At 39.7% G+C, this 15,839-nt stretch overlaps 1 protein-coding gene across 2 annotated transcripts in view; it reads left to right on the plus strand.

Moving 5' to 3' along the window:
• LOC310952925 (E3 ubiquitin-protein ligase SH3RF3-like) overlaps positions 1-12,080 on the plus strand; it is a 106,180-nt gene extending 94,100 nt beyond the window's left edge. For both annotated transcript variants that reach the window (XM_083921769.1, XM_083921770.1), the window contains exons 9-10: positions 6,730-7,103; positions 7,396-12,080. In XM_083921769.1, coding sequence (XP_083777895.1) covers positions 6,730-7,103; positions 7,396-7,564 — 543 coding nt within the window. In that variant the 3' untranslated portion in view covers positions 7,565-12,080. The remainder of the gene's footprint in view (positions 1-6,729; positions 7,104-7,395) is intronic.
• Positions 12,081-15,839: the final 3,759 nt, after the last annotated feature.

A 15,839-nucleotide genomic window follows, 5' to 3' on the forward strand; every position in this document is an offset into this window, starting at 1 on the left:
CTGTGGTTGTTAAAATCGTGCTGTGCTGACAGTGAAGGATGGCACAGAAAGCTTGCATCTGTCTCAGCTCCATTTGTTTCACTGTTGGCTCCACTGTCTGGGACAGCTAATCTATGGCTAGCTGACAAACAGCTCATTGACTATGGAACAGCAGGCGGCGGCCTTGTTTACATCGTCACAATCAAAGATATCTTCAACAGGATTAAGGATTATTATTCATATACTGAATATATCTCAAAAAAGTTGGAACAAGATAGTTTGAGTGCCGTATCCATCATTCTGAGCATGCCCCCATCTTATCACAAGTACAAAATATGTGTTTTTGATGTTCATAACTCAAGTCTGCCTACAAATTGTAATTTCGGGATGCTTTTTGTCAGCAAAGAAACTCTCAATATGGATTTGGCTGCAGTTGTAACATCCAATTATGATCTAAATGCTGCTTTTGAAGCTTTTACACCGTGAAAAGATTAAGATTCTGGGGGTAATCAGAATTTGTCTCAGTTTTTGGGCAGGATAGCTCAATAGATCACATGTAAAGGTCCCATATTTTGCTCATTTTAGGTTCATATTTTACCTTATTTTGGGTTTCTACTAGAACATGTTTACATGCTTTAAGGTCCTCAAGACAGTGGCCTCGGGTTCAACTCCGACCTGCAGCCCTTTGCTGCATGTCTTCCCCCTCTCTCTCACCCATTTCCTGTCTGTCCTATATAATAAAAAGGCTTGAAAAACTGCCCAAAAAATGTCTTTAAAAAAAACAAAAAACATTTATTTTCTCATACTGTCTGTCTGAATATACCTGTATTCACCTTCTGTCTGAAACGCCTTTAAAGATACCACGTCTTGGCAAAGAATAATGAACCAAAATATTACATCATCACACTGTAGTATCCCTTTAAAATATGTTCAGCTTGCCCCTCATTCACAGTGCTTATCTTTATTGCTCTGAGCTTGGCAGAATCTGGCGTCCCTGCAAAGGTTAAGTTCAAAACCTGCTTTTACCAGTGAACTCATCATCAGTTCTGGAACTCTCCTTCTGCAGACGTGATTGTTAATAAATGTAAATTCTTGTTATGTCCGTGTGTGCAATGTCTTATATTTGTGAGGAAAGAAAACTTCACACACTCAAGCATAAATTATATTCATTTACACAACAGTATGTAAAAGGAATGAGAGGAAGACAGAAAACACTTCACTTCTGTTTCAGCATCCTGCCATCGTGCTACATATGAAGGCTCTGCTCCACTGCTAAATTAGACTTCAATTGGATTAGATTGTGATTGTTTGCTGACATCTAGTGGTTAATTTTAGAACAAGGGCAGCAGTTTGACTCACTCCGTATACGGACACGCACGCAGGCACACACACACACTCACACACACACACACACACAGATTAAGACTTTAGGACTGCAGATGATAGAGAAGAGAGAGTAATAATTCATTTCGCTTTTGGTCCCACCTCCCTCCTTCCTTCTTTCTTTCTACATCCCTCTGTTATCGCTGTCCTCTCTGATATCTTTCTGTCCCTTCTCCTCCCTCTTTTCCCTCTGTATCACACCATCATCACCCCTTCTATTCATCTTTATTTTCCTCCCCACCTTCTCCTCCCTTAAACCAAATTAAAATTCAAACAAGCTTTATTTCCATGACAGGAAGGAAACACTGGGACATTTTATGTGTACGCTGCAGACACTGAGCAGCATTAGATTTATGTAAATGTAATTTATGTTTTGGGGCGAAGAGGTTTCCACCGGATTACTAATCCTGTGAGAAATAATCAAGTCTTGGTATATGGGGAAATGCATGTTTTTAAAGCACCGGTATTTAGAGAGCAAGAGCAAGGAATGCTGTTTGTTTTCTACCTATAGTGAGTCTGCTGAGTCAAAGTGTTTATACGGCCTCTACTGCTTTGTAAGCACTTTGGTCCGTAGTGTCCCATGTGTATACTAAGACTGTTCATTAGGAATATTAATTGTTATTGTTTCCCTTTTTAATCATTTGATTTTTATCAGATATTGCAACAGTTTTTTGCTCATTACATCTGGAATCTGGTAACTTTGTCAGTGTACATGTATGAGATTAGTTCTGATAGGAAATCTGTGTAGCGGATTAGTTTTGGTTGTAATATTTCTACCAAATTGCAGAGAGAGTCCTTTTTTTTAGTTCCACAGTAAGTCACAGTGACTGAACTGTGTTTATGACTTTAATAAAGTGTCCAAATGAATTAATTGAATAAACAAAACTGGATTATTAATCGGTTATTTAACCTACAGAACAATGATCAAAAATTTTTACAATTGTCATCGTTTTTGTCATTTATCTAGGAAAAAACACCCAAAATTTGCTTTTCTAAGCCTCAAACTTGAGGATAAACTACTCTTCTCTCTTTTATATCATTGTTAATATAATATTTTTAGGTTTTTAGACTGTGTCAGTCAAGACAAGCTATTTTGCAATGTTACCTTGAGCTTTCGGAACTTATGACAGCCATTTTTCACAATCAAAAACAAGGTCTGGCCTATTCTCTACCAGATTATCACTTTAAACACCTGCATGTTTACTGATAACTTTTTACAGCAGTCATGAATCACTGGCAGGTTTGATTTAAGCCTGGTTCAGTACTTGAGTGTATTACAGAGCCATCTGTAAAGGCTTGCAAATATGGTGTGTCAGCTGGTCGGGAAAATAAGTGATTTAAAAAAAACAGATTTATCTATTGAAAAAATATTGAAAAAGTGGACTTTATGATGTGATAATACCACGGTCTGGATGAATACTTGATTCTGATTGGCTGCAGGGCGTAAGGGATGATGCCAAAAGAGGTGTCCATTATCAGTATTAAATGGATGACAGGGAGGCCAGAACCATCGTCCATTAATTCTTGTTAACGGACACCTCGTCGGGCATTATCCCTAACTTATAAGTCTCAATTATCCCAAGATAAGCTCTCACTTGCTGCAGCATGTTTATTAACTTATGTTTAGAGAAATTGGAGCAAAGGAGATGGAAAGAGATGTCTTGACATGCTCTTATGTGAAGATGACAGAGAGAAGTCATTAACCATAAATGATCGTGGTCACAAGATTTGCACATTATTTGTTATTATTGAGTTTCCAAATGATAGTGCTTGGTTGATCATTTAATTTTGTGTGGACTTTACAGCACGGACCTGTGCAGAATCACAACAGGTTCGGTCTATGGTCTAGTGTATCCTCTGCTTTTGCTGCTGCAGTTTTTGTGATAACACTTTGGTATTTGATATTACATCCAAGAATTCGGAGCCGATTCAGTGTACTGTTCACTTTCAATTACATGCAAGTTGCCTGAACAGCCGTTTGTGCAGCATACACAAACACACGGCTGTTGGTCACACAGCTCCAGTATTTTGGTCTCTGTCCCACTGTCCTTCCCTGACATGTTTGTCTGTTCCATTTTTTTAAAGCACTGACGAAGTGTGTGGCGTGGTAAAACACTAAAAAAGCCTTATCCTCTTTATCCTCAACTGTGATTGGTTTAAACAAGTAAGGGATGACGAATAAGTCAGAGCGTTTTTTCCTCTATGCCAGAATGATAAGTTGGTGTAATGTGAATAACACTTCATAGTAATCATCATTAAACTGAGAATTAAACATAAGTTAATAGTTATTTTACTGTTAACAAACAATTAAATTATGATAAGTAGTGTTTACTTAATATTACTAATGGTAAACATTTTGTTATTTTACCATTAGTTTAGTTTGATATGGAGTAACACGTTTATAAATGTAGATGGTTAGCACTTTGTCACTGGTTAATAATTGTTGTGTAAACCATCTATATACATTATTTGGCTACTGCTATAAAGTTGTAACTAATGCGTAAAGTAATTAGTTAATATAAATGTTTTATAATCTACTGTATCTATAAGAGGGATAATGATTTGATTATTTGTGCAGTGGTAAAGGTGATCGAAATAATGTGTATAGATGTTTTACAAAGTATTTTATTAACCATTAAAACATGTATTATTATCATCAGTTGTAACTTTAACAGCCACACAAATAATGTTTATTGACAGTTTTTGAAGGTTTAGAAATAATCTGGTAATCATTAACAAACACATAAATTATAGCTTTACTAATAATTAGTTAACATTAGGCTATCCATTGGCTTAAATGACTATCTATTTACCATGTATCAGTGATGGTCATTATGAAGTGTTACCATTTGTTTTTCTCTCCTTCTGGTTTTTCTTCTTACCAGAGGCAGGTTCCTTTCTTTGCTGTGGTCCTCGCTCTATTTTATCCTGATTTAAATATGAAATATATTTTTTACTTTTTAAGTTTTTTTTTTGTTTGTTTTAGACAAATTAGAGCCAACCAGTGTGACGTCTGAAATTACCATTTTGTTTCTTAGCTTTTATGTTTGCAACTCCATATTGTTGCCATGACAACTGTCCATCACGGAATGGGAAAGACAGTGTTTGATGGAAAATGAATTTAAAAAAAAATAGAAGCTTGATCCAGCAGGCCATGTATAAATGAAACATGGCTGGGACAAAGCTTATAAGGAGGTTCATGCATCTACAAAATAAAAAGTAATTATGCGATGGCATGGCAGGCATGCTCAGTATTGATCCACGTTGTCATGACTGAGACTGTTCTATCAGGCAAAGCAGCAAAAGAAACAAAGCTGTTTCATCCTCTTGGTATCACACAGAGTCTGACTGAATGGACAGGGTTGCACAGCCAATCAAGCTCGAATCGAAAAACGTGACTCTGCCTATAGTTGCCATTAAGAAACACTCTTTAATCAATATTATTTACTCTTAAGGAGACACACATGTATTCAGCTTAAAGGATCATTAGCTAACCCCTTTGTGTAACCATCTGTTCAAAATACGTATTGTGCTTGAGCAGGCATTCATCCTGTGAACATTATCTTGATTTCTATACATTTCTGAGTTATTAAAGTAATACTCCCATCACCAGTGTTTCCGTTTCCCTTGTGAGTGAAGGTTAGAAGATAGAGGGAGAGAAGGATGTGATGGTTGACCTAGATCTGTCTGCTCATAGAAAATAGCCAACATAAATCTAAAAGCAGCAAATCTTGCAACATTATTAATCAACACAATGATTTTGGTTTTGGTTTCCTGTGACTGGGAAACCCAGAAAACCAGCCCTTTAGTTTCTACAGAAACTAACATAAGCTTCTGTGTCAGCACACACTGGTTTAAAGGAATAGTTCAACATTTGAACAAAAAATTCAAAAATCTGCCATCATATGACTACAGGCTACCTCTCAAGCTAACTAGTTAACACGTTGTGTCCATTGACTGAATAAAAGAAATGGACGTGGCCTGTACGAAGTCCGTTCTCTCAACTTCGTACTCGCCTATGGGAGTCGCCTTCTTGTCACACTTTGACTTATCCTCATTTCCTCTTACCAAAAAAAAGGCATTGATGTGACGTTGGGGAGAAGGAGATACATCCATCTGGCTGACGTATACCTCCGAGGAGAAGTGAGGGCCGGCAGCTAGCTGTCACTCAAGAGGCCACGCCCCTTATTATTCATAAACTTTAAACTCTAATAAAATAAAAACTAGCCTGGTACAAAAAAAGTCACCCCCCTCAGGGTTGTCGAGGAGTTATGACCTAAACACACAGACTATGGTGTTTTTTGGTACCAGGCCCTGAATAGGTTTTATTATGCTGGGAAAATGATCTGTTTAACATGGGGGTCAATGAGAAATTGCACTATTATGAAACCTGCCCCTAGTGGACACTCAGAGAGCTGCAGTTTTTGGCACTTCATCATTGGCTCAACCAGGAAATGTGGTGGGGCTTGGTTGTATCTTGTTTTGTTTTATGCATACAAAAATTGAAATGTACAAAAGTTACCAGTAATCACAGTGAGATCCCCAACCAGCAGAGACCCTTCACAGAAGTACTGGATAGATGTTGTGGAGGATGTTCATAAAGACAGTTATGCCGCAGTTTCGGTATAATACCTCTAGAACAGTACATAATTTGTACGGACATGTACCTAAACACTAGGTGTGTTTTTGAATTTCCACTGCAGACAATGATAAATAAATGTAATAACATAATATAAAATATAATAATAATATAATAATAATAGTAATAAATGATAAATAGATGTACATTAGGCTGTTGGATGGTACCATGTAAATAGCATGTTGTTTTTAGTTTTAACACGATTTCCTCTCTGCAGTCGTGGGCAGCCATGTGCTGAAAAACAAACTGTACTTTCATTTTTAAAATGTGCATACCCTCAGTGTCCTTTCGACAAAAACAGCACCAAAGCAGCAGCTTCAAAAAGACTTTCAACCTATGCCTGTCAACATGAATATTGATAAAGGAGAATAGCTCACCTTGCTTCACTGTCTGCCCTCTAATGAAACAAATGTGCTTTTATTACCAGTTTTATCTCTGGGTGTCAGATGGAGACACCAGGAAAATATTATTTGTGTCATAAATGTGTTTGTGTGATTAATGTGTAGGGAGTGCATTTATGCTCTCGTTACATTATGTAGAGAAATTAAAGAATACATATTATGTGGTATATTGTTTAGACAGACACCATCTTTACCATCTTGTCACTTGTATTCTTGTATTCCTGTATATCTCACCATCATCTCTGCTTGTGTGTTTCTCACTCTCTGTGCCTCCATCCTCTCATCTCCATCTCCCTCACCCTCTTCATTCACTCTGTCCATCCTCAGAAGGAGAGGAAGGCCGGAGGTTTATTAAAGCTCTTGTCGGGAGCGGCCGCCAAGAAGAAGCCTCGCTCCCCACCCTCCTCCCCACCCACCCACGACCCCTCACTGGCTGGCCAAGGCGCCGTGGCCACCGACCTTGTCCACCATCCCCACCACCATCACCACCACGCACGCTCAGGTTCCTGTCCGATGGCGTCGCAGGGGCGAGCCGGCTCCTGTCCAATTGAGAGTGAGATGGCGGGGGCCATCGGACTGGAGCCTCTGCACAGGAAGTCCGGTTCCCTGGACACCAACTTCCCCAGGTCGCCCCCGGCAACACGTGCCGTCAACGCTCTGATGGTCCTTCGGCCAGAACCCAAACCCCTGTCCAGAGAGAGGTGGGCAAACATTCACACACACAAACACACAAATAAATGATAATAACCATCAAGCCAATCAAGGCATTCTGGGAAATGGAGGAGATTACTAAATGAAGTGAGCGAGTCAGGTAGAGGGATTCACAGAATCCATTAGACATATTGATTAGTCCCAGATAATCCCAGGGTCGATCTTTTTCTTTTACCCATAATTCACACTGTCGTCTATTGGGAACATACAGATACCCTCCACTCATACCTGCACTGCAACACAGCGTTTTATGTGTCTCTTATCCGTCTCTGTGTGCGGCAGGTATCGTGTAGTGGTGCCCTACCCGCCCCAGAGCGAGGCAGAGATCGAGCTGCGGGAAGGGGACGTGGTGTTTGTGCACAAGAAGAGGGAGGACGGCTGGTACAAAGGCACCCTGCAGAGGACAGGGCAGACCGGCCTGTTTCCCAGCAGCTTTGTTGAGAGCTTCTGAACTGGAAAGAAAATTGGACAGAAGAACAAAACACTGTTTCTGTTACTGAGTCGAAACACACACACACACACACACACACACACACACACACACACACACACACACACACACACACACACGAAAGCTTCACAGCTACATAGAAACATGAAGGATGGACTGGTATTGGTTTCCAACTAAAGTTTTTCCCCTGAACATTCTGTCAGGAAACACTGAAATAATCAAATTGAAAGCTTAAGATATTAAATCCCGGCTCAAAACATCATTAATAATAATTGTCTTTAGAAACCGATATCGGTCCATCTAATTCACACACACACACACACACACATATAGGAAAGCTAGCCTCCGCTTCGACCAGCCACACAGGAAGCGGGGCAGCTTTTTTCCCCGTCACTTGACCCGGCGACAGCTTTGGATCAGAGGGGCTCCATCAGACTCGCCTGGACCCGGGATGTTGACTACTGATGAGCACACAGACTCAAAGAACACAGAAGGACAAACCCTGCCTCCCAGCTCTCCTTCTTGGCATCATCCACCAGCAAACACTAGCACAAAAAAGCATTAGCTCTGCTTTCCACTGAGACCTCAGAACTTGAATTTGGGTGCTTTCTTTGTTCGAAAAGTGCAGATTTATCGCCAGGTGACGAGGGCAGCGTTTGAACCTAACAGTCCAAGATCATTGTAAGCACATCTCTGTGTCTAGTTTGCGACAACAAGCTCATGTGTTTCTTACCAACCAGATATATGTTAATAACATGCATGTAGCATTATTATGTTTCTTTTTATATATGTTGAAATAGATGTTTGTGTTGTCCCAAACTAGTCATACAGTGATGATCTGTCACAAAACAAAATGTGCAAAAAGTAAAATACAAATTAGGGTGGATCTTTCTTCTATTTATATATCTTTCATAAATTTATACAGCCATTTGTTTAATTTAAACTCTGTTTACGGACCCCACACGACTGGGTTAAACTGGCTTGTTGAATGTAGGAAGAAACAAAAAAAGTTACGCCAAAACTCTAAATAATTGATTTGCATTGATAAAGTTATTTTTCATCTTTTATTTGGGGATTATAAGAGACAAAGAATGCACTTGGTAAATTCTATACAACCTGCCAATATACGTATCTACATATACAGTATTTTACACTCAGTTAATATTTATTTGACAAACGGGTTTTCCGTTGCTATTGGTCGTATCCTTTTTTTTTTTTTACTTTAAGCAGGCACAAACCTCTTTGGTAAGACAAAAATCTTGTTTGAAATGTAAATCAATCCTAAACATGTCAACAAAAATATAGTCACTAATGCAGAGATCGGAAATACAATACATTCTTCCTCGACTTCCTCAGCCTTTTCTTGTGATACTGCTGAGAGTTTTTGTCTGACTGCAGCAATATTGTGAAACCAAATGTGTGTGGATTTGATGTACGGGGTCGAGGGAAAAAAAACAAACACCTGAAGTCAGAAGGCTGGGACACGAGATTCTCATCACACCACTGCCAACCTTTGACAAACTTTTCCTCTGATCTTGTCGACCTCTTTAACGAGTATTTTTGTACGGCTCCAGTGAGTCTGCTCTGTGAATTTCTACGTCCTGAGTGTGGATTGTCTAGTTTACATCCAGCCACAACCATCTACCTTGTGTCCCTGTTTCTGGAGATAGAAGCACAGCAAAACTCAGAGCTTGACTCGCTGACTCTGTGTGTGTGTGTGTGTTTGTGTGTGTGTGTGTGTGTGTGTGTGTGTGTGTGTGTGTGTGCGTGCGTGCGTGCGTGCGTGTGTGCGTGTGCGTGTGCCTGTATGTGTGTGTGTGTCAGAGAGTATCAGTGAAAGAGCATAGTTGGTGAATGGGTTTCCTACGTTAAAAACTGGGCCAGAATAGAGCACAAACAGCTACTGGCCTTGTGCACACAGGTGAGGCTCGCTCACTGACTGAGCACACAAATGTCGGCTCTAATCGGGTCATAACCAGGTGAGAGTCAGTCATTGGCTAAGCACACTTGAATCTTACTGGTGAACTGCATTCATGTCATATGGGAAAGACAATGAATACAAAATTATAAAGATCTAAAAGCTAACAGCTATGATGTCTAATTCATTTGCATAATTCAGTATCACGCTGCGTCTGAGGAAAAAAACAAAACGTTACCTTTCTGTCTGCCCTTTTTCCAACTGGGAACTGAAGTCATTCCCTTTACTCTCGTCAAAGCCACCGGATAAAAACATCATTTTAACCTTGCAGAACACAGGAGTGGGTCTTTTCCTGCTCCATCAGTGGGTCACTTTGTTTGTGTTATTGTGTGACTTTGATGAATGCTCGCTGCTCGTGAAGGTTACATTTGTGCAGGCAGCCAGCCCAGGAGAGGCCGTTTATTATGATCTTTTATTTATTAATAAAAATTAATTTAATTTGGAATGTGTCTATATGACAGTTTTATAAAAGCAACAGCTCACTTCAGGCTGGAATATCATACAAATACGTAAGAAAAGCATCCTATACTGCCTAAAGTGCTGTTATTTGTATCCGCAAGTACGTAAGTCTATACCTCGATCGATAGCAATCATATCACATCCGTACAGGGTTAATAATAGTATATACGTAGATAATAAAATAGGTATTTTTTTAACTCGCTGGTATTGGATCGATACACGGTATTGGCCGATACCAAGTCCAGGCATCGGGATTGGTATTGAGAAGGAAAAAAAAATGGTGGAACATTTCCAGTGATTATTAAATAGCATATATGTTATATTTATAAAAGCAGCCGGTCGTGAGCTCTTGTTTAATTCTGCGTTTTCCATCGCATCAATGAAAAGCTTCCCAGGGTCAACAAAAAGGTTGCAGCATCAAAACAATTTGTTATTTCTTATTCCCATATGATGTGACTGCAGAATTAACACCCAGATGTACAACTAAGAAATGATATTACAGATACAAATGTGTTGTTACATGATAAATTTCTTCTTTTTCGTCCATGTGGTTCTTCTAAGTGACAATGAAACGGCGGGGTGACAGTTTTTTAATTATTTGTTTTTTTTAAAGAAAGTGTTATTTTTAATGTTTTCATGTTCGCCTTGAACTTGAAGTGGAGGAGGCAATGAGGAGACGAAAGCACAAGCACTGCAGTTACATTGTGGTGGAAAAAGACCTTGACTCTGATCCCTTAAACTGTGAAGGAAAGTGAACAAAAACATGGAAGGGAAATCAACTTAACAAATGTGATTAGAATGTGGTCACCATCCGGCTTCTGGCAGTGCAGTATGGGTAATCCTGCGCGTTCGGGGCAACACACGAAACTGTGAGATCTTAAATTTAGATTAAGATTTTTTCTCGGCCACATACTCAAAACACTCAAACTTCTGTTAGAATCACAGATGTGAAGCAGTCGGTTTGATTCCTGAGGGGCTTTTTAATTGAGTGTTTTAGTTCAGCAAAGTAAAAGCCAGTTTATTTGCCATGAAAAAGGTCAAAACTAAATGTCAAATTCTGATGGAAGTTATTAGCTTCAATCTAAAAATATCTGCATTGGCCTTTGAAACCTGTCCGTCAAATCCTAGTGCCTACAAATGCCAATAAACACATACACACACACTGAGGATTTACATCAGGCAGACAAATCGGTCTTTGTCTCTTCCTTACTTTCTTCTTATCGATACAATGAGGCTGCTGATTGTTTTCTCACAGCTCTGCTTCCTTTGACGCGACAACAGAAAAACCAGCAGAATCGTGAACAGCTCCGCACAAACCCCAGAGGCGAGGTTTGACCCTTCAACTGTTTGTACGCCCGCTGAACAGAGGACTCTAATTTCTACTGAGTCAAACCTAAGCACAAGTCCTCATATGTGTCTGAGATTAAAGGATCCCAGTGGTCTTATTTTGTTTTTCAAAGGTTGATGCTGTGAAGAGGAGAATCATTTACAAATAGTCAAAACATCAGGAATATATACCACAACGGGCACTTTTACATAGAATACCTTGAACCGCTGGATTCACAAATATTTTTCACATTGTTTTGTTTATTTTACGTGACGTAAAAGCTTGTCTTTTTGCCTCAAGCTTCCTGGTTGTAAATACCACTTGGGAACTTTTGATGACGGCTTGGAAAAATTTTGAACAAGCCATCATCATTAGTGGTAATTTCCCATTGGACGTGAACACAACACAAAACATTGCACATACAATTTTCTATTCGAGTGAATATCAAATTACTGTCCTCTCCCTTTTTTTTGTCATTCCAGGAAGCCTGAACACTCACCCTGCCATCTTGAATTAGATGTCGGCCATATTTGTTCCTATGGATACTTGAGTGTGTTTGTGTATGTGTGTGTACGAGGGGAGGGGGCCTCTGTATGTAGCTATTTACATTTTAAAAAAGGAACTTTATGAAAAGGTTTTGTGCGGCGTCGACACTCACGCTCATCAGGACTGAATTGGGTTACAGCGGTACAGCGATGGAAACAGAAAAAAAATAAAGTATATATATTATTCTATATTGTGCAGAATATTTATAGGCCTTTTGTGCCATTGAAGTCATGCTCTGCGCTGGCCATGCAGCGCTCTCTACCATGTGATCATTATACATCGTCTTGTACCGATGACCCGTGGTTGATTTGATTGTTTTTTCATGTCAAGTGCATTTTTCGCAATAAATGCCTTTGTTTTAAAACAGATTTTCAGTGTTTTTTTGCACCTGCCTGCAGCTTTATAATGGATATAACACAGGCCGTGATAGGATGCAATACACACTTGTGTACTCTGATGCATAACAAACACATTACCTGTATAGCCCATTAGGATTCTACAGTTGCCCTTTAGAGGATTCATCCTGAGAATCATATTATATCCTGCTCTAATTATAATTATCTGCACTCACAATGTGCTCATTATGAGCTTATGAAGCCTTATGAGCAACACTCCAGGTACAGCTGTCTGACAGGGTGTATTACTATCTTTATCATTACAGACATGCTGGTAAAGGATGTTAAGAAATAAAGCTGACACTCTTTCCCTCCATCTTCACCCTGCTTCCTCTTCCTCTGTCTCTCCTGTGTTCTCGAGCCAACACCGGCATGGACGAGGTGTGTAATTGGTAATTTCAGAGCATTGCCGGCACTCCCCTTAAATGACAACCTCATCTCTCCAACAGCCGGGCCTGTCTCCAATGATCACCTCTATTTGCATTTAGAGTGACTAGCAAAAGGTGACAAGGGTACGTGTATGTGAGTGTCTGCATGAGACAGCGCAGGGGATATGACAGCTATCTGGGATGTAAGTGCACACAGAAAAACTTGACACTAAAACACAAACTCAAACTGCTATGTTAAAGGCAAGCAGGCGGCAGATCTCTGCAGAGCAGAGATAGTGTTCACCTCTGGCAGGAAAACTGCTAGAAACCACCCACCCAGAGGGTAGCTAAAGGTGTCTGTACACACACACCCACTCTCTCTCTTTCTCCACAGTTTGCCTTGTCGAAATCTCCTCGGGGCTTCCTCTTCCCAACCGGTGCTGCAGGCCCCCTGCAGGGGATCGATCAGCATTCCTCTGCTTTACGCCAGACCTGTCTGTCTGCCTGTCTGTGTGCCAGCTGTGAGTCACATGAAGGGCAAAGGAGCCAGAGAGTAAGACACTGCAGGATACAAGACCTCTACCAGGCGGTGTGTGTGTGTGTGTGTGTGTGTGTGTGTGTGTGTGTGTGTGTGTGTGTGTGTGTGTGTGTGTGTGTGTGTGTGTGTGTGTGTGTGTGTGTGTGTGTGTGTGTGTGTGTGTGTGTGTGTGTGTGTGTGTGTGTGTGTGTGTGTGTGTGTGTGTGTGTGTGTGTTTGTGTGTGTGTGTGTGTTCAAATATAACTAAGCTGTGGGCAGGGAAGATGTTAAGCTACTGCTGTCCCCTAAGCTCGTTGTGATCATCCTCTATCCTCTTCCCTTCTGATAAAAGGGAAATAAATGTAGACATCTCAACAGTAGACGTTTCTATTCTAATGAATCACAGGAGAGGAGGTGAATTAAATCAGGAGGTCTGGGAGTCTTTTATCAGTCTGAAAATGCTTTACACAAGCAAAAGGTCATGTTTTGAAAGTAGGTGACACAAGTATGGAAGCCTATTTTCTCCAACGTGCTAAAGAGATAGATCCTATAACTCATTATAATGGGAAACTTGCTCCAAATAAGGAGTTAGTTTTACAAAGTAATGACCTAATGAAATATTTCTTTATTTGATCAGGGGGCAGAGCATGTTAATGAACATCATAGAGATGTCAACATGCCAGAGTAAGTAAGAAAGCTCATTTACATTCATAGTCCCTGAATATGTATATTAAAAAAAAGGGATTAGATAGATAGATAGATAGATAGATAGATAGATAGATAACTTTATTTATCCCCGAGGGGAAATTCGGTCATCGTAGCAGCGGTACAGAGCAATCAGAAGTACTAAAAATAAGATAAAATATAAAATACAAAATATGAACAACAATAAAATAGAATAAAATAAAAGTACAGTATCGCATTACAAGTTATTTCAAATAATGACTCTGCATACCTCAAAATAATGAGAAACGTTTGTCATTATTTCAAGAAAGTTTCTAATTATAATGACTTACAGGACCTTTTTTTATCAGAAGGTATTTATCTTATTGTTTTCTTTCACTGGCAGAAAAGGGATTCCATATCCAAACACTAAAATTGGGTTCAAGCTTGCAAAACAGCAAATTATCCAGAAAGTGAAGTGGCTCAAAACAAGAAGGAAAAAAGAGAACAGGAACTAGTGAAAAGTTCCTCTGGTGCCTTGACCTTAGAGTAGGGCCTGCACATGAGATTTTGTACATTTTCAACACCTTGAGGGAAAGAAAATCTCACTTTGAAGAGAGTTCACAGATATTTTTAAAAAAGAACAAAACCTGAAGCAATGCACTTCAGTCTGATAACCTCATACCGCCCAACAGGTGGGACAGATTTTGACACCTGTTGTTTTTTTTTCATAGATTCGTACATCCCTACATACCAGCTGCTTTTCTCCATCTCTTTGCTCCCATTCCAGTCAAACAACCAACCTAACGTGTCCTCTAACATGTGACACCATACTGCAGGAACTGTTTTTTCCTCCGTCTGCACTCATGTTAATATTTTGCGAAATACATTTTAGGTGCAATTGTGTGAAAAGTACATAATGGACTACATGAAGACAGCTAAATAAAAATCAATCAAAGCGAAAGTCTTTCAAGTTTGGATATTAAATCACTGCATATGCCAACAACGTAGTTAGTGAACCCGGAGTTTATTAAAAGTGTGTGTTTTGAAAGACTTACCAAGGATGAAATAAAGAGGACAGAAGGGTAGGAGTGGGAGCCACTCACTGTGCAATAATCTACTCATACATACCTGGATACTTGCAATAATCTAATCTTACTGCTCATTACTGCCATATAGTCATACATATTTTATCTTATGTTTCTCTACACTTAATTTATCTGATTTCGTTTTCGGTGAATTTTATTTTACCTGTATTCTTACATCTATATTTAACTAAGAGTTTATTGTTTTACTTTCTATATATATTTAGCTAAGAGTTATTGTTTATTTTTATACTGTATATAGTAGATGCTATACTTTTATACCTTTCTTGTAAGCTGCTGGAAATTCAATTTCCCTGTGGGAGTCATCCTAAAGGGATCAATAAAGAGAAGTCTAAGTCTAACTGGCCCTGGTACCAGCTCCTCTCGTAATAAAGTCCATTCAAGTCAATTACCAAATGTAATCCAAATGGAAGGAGCCCATTGGTGCATCGGTTTATGTGTAGGGATACTTATGCTGCTGCAGAGGTTTGGTGTTATTTCGAGCCGCTTTAATGCCTTCATCGTTCTGCCCCAAGCTAATCAGTGTTAGCCACATCTGGCTGTTGGCGACTCTCCGGAATTTCTCTGTCAATAGTCGTTACACGATTTTGAGCCAGAATTACACGTTAAGTACCATTCCGTCTGAATGCAGAGTTTACACTTAAAGCCACTGAACACCCACACAGGTGTTTTTAGTTAACTAGATGATTAGACCTTTTCCCAGGACTGTGTGCGTGTGTCTACTGTGATTGATTGACATCTTCCTGAGTCTCCTGTTAGCTTTGTTTCACCTGTCAAGGCGGGAAAATGTTTATGACCACATAAATTCCCGTCAAAGCCCCGCCCACCTTCAACCCAAGCAGCGGTCTAATTAGCCAGAATAACTGAAAACACCTGTGGGTGTTCAGGAGCTTTGAGACTACCTCTTCCACCTCTG

Source organism: Echiichthys vipera (genome assembly GCF_963691815.1).
Source record: "Echiichthys vipera genome assembly, chromosome: 10".
NCBI lineage: Eukaryota > Metazoa > Chordata > Actinopteri > Perciformes > Trachinidae > Echiichthys > Echiichthys vipera.